General features: G+C 45.5%; 1 protein-coding gene across 1 annotated transcript; it reads right to left on the minus strand.

Moving 5' to 3' along the window:
- Window positions 1–25: 25 nt before the first annotated feature.
- LOC117940930 (pleckstrin homology domain-containing family G member 3-like) lies at window positions 26–1,269 on the minus strand (the record flags this gene model as incomplete). Its single annotated transcript, XM_034866052.1, has 2 exons — window positions 26–206; window positions 951–1,269. Coding segments are annotated over 2 exons (500 nt in total), but the record flags the coding sequence as incomplete, so codon positions are not given.
- Between the last annotated feature and the right edge of the window lie 50 nt (window positions 1,270–1,319).

Below are 1,319 nucleotides of genomic sequence, written 5' to 3' on the forward strand. Positions count from 1 at the left end.
CACACACACACACACTTGTGAGATCTCATGAGATCCCGTGAGATCTCGCCACAGAGCTGGAAGTGTGTCTCACCTCTACGATCATGCGCAGGTCTCTGACGTACATCCTCTCCGTCTCGATGATCTCCATGACAACGCGGTCCAGGTAGGTCAGCTGAGCGCTGGGTGCCATGGCGACCGCCGGCTGCTGGCGCCGGCTCAGAGCTCTAATTTCACAAAGATCAAAAGATCAGAGATCAAAGATCAGAGATCAAAAGCCAGATATCAGAGATCAAGTAACAAAGATCAGAGATCAAAGGCCAGATATCAGAGATCAAGTAACAAAGATCAGAGATCAAAGGCCAGATATCAGAGATCAAGTAACCAAGATCAAAGATCAGAGATCAAAGACCATAGATCAAAGACCAGATATCAGAGATCAAGTAACAAAGATCAGAGATCAGAGATCAAGTGACAAAGATCAAAGATCAAAGACCAGAGGTCAAACACCAGAGATCAAAGACCAGAGATCAAGTAACAAAGATCAAAGACCAGATATCAAACACCAGAGATCAAAGATCAAGTAACAAAGATCAAAGATTAAAGACCAGAGACCAGAAATCAAAGTTCAAAGAGCAAAGATCATAGACGGAGACAGTTTATACTGTATATGCAACAAAACACATTTATTATATATACATACACATATAATGAATGTGTTTTGTTGCAGATATATGTATATTTATATATGAGCAACAAAATGATAAATAAAATATAAAAAAGGTGACAAAATGTCAAAATAGTTCATGAAAGTTTCAATAATTCAAAAACTAACAAAATTTAAAAAAGGTGAAACAGAAAAACTGTTGAAAAAGCATCAAAAACAATTTTTAAAAAACGCTCAAAGATCAACAACGCAGCTGCAAAATGGCAAAAAAAAGAACAAAACGTGCTGGAAAGTGTTGTCTTGCCTGTTCTGTCCCCACGTTGCCGCGGTTTCTGAAGCGTCTGTGTTGTTGTTGTTGTTGTTCTTGTGCTCCAGGCCGAGGCTCCGCCCCTTGCTGTCGGACCCCTCCCCCTCGGGGCTGGGGACGGGATCCGGAGGGGGGATGGTGTCCTCCCGGGACGACCAGGAGCCCGAGGACAGCGTGGAGACGAGGCTCAGCGGGCGGCGGTCGGAGGACTCGGACGGCGTCGCCGACGGAGCCCGCTCATTACTGCCGATGGAGAGGGAGGACAGACAGGGGGACTCTGGGGACAGAGACACATCATCAGGGACACACCCTAACCCTGGGAACAGAGACCTCTGGGACACACCCTAACCATGGGGACAGAGACAT

Source organism: Etheostoma cragini, unplaced genomic scaffold (assembly GCF_013103735.1).
Source record: "Etheostoma cragini isolate CJK2018 unplaced genomic scaffold, CSU_Ecrag_1.0 ScbMSFa_3775, whole genome shotgun sequence".
Classification (NCBI taxonomy): Eukaryota; Metazoa; Chordata; class Actinopteri; order Perciformes; family Percidae; genus Etheostoma; species Etheostoma cragini.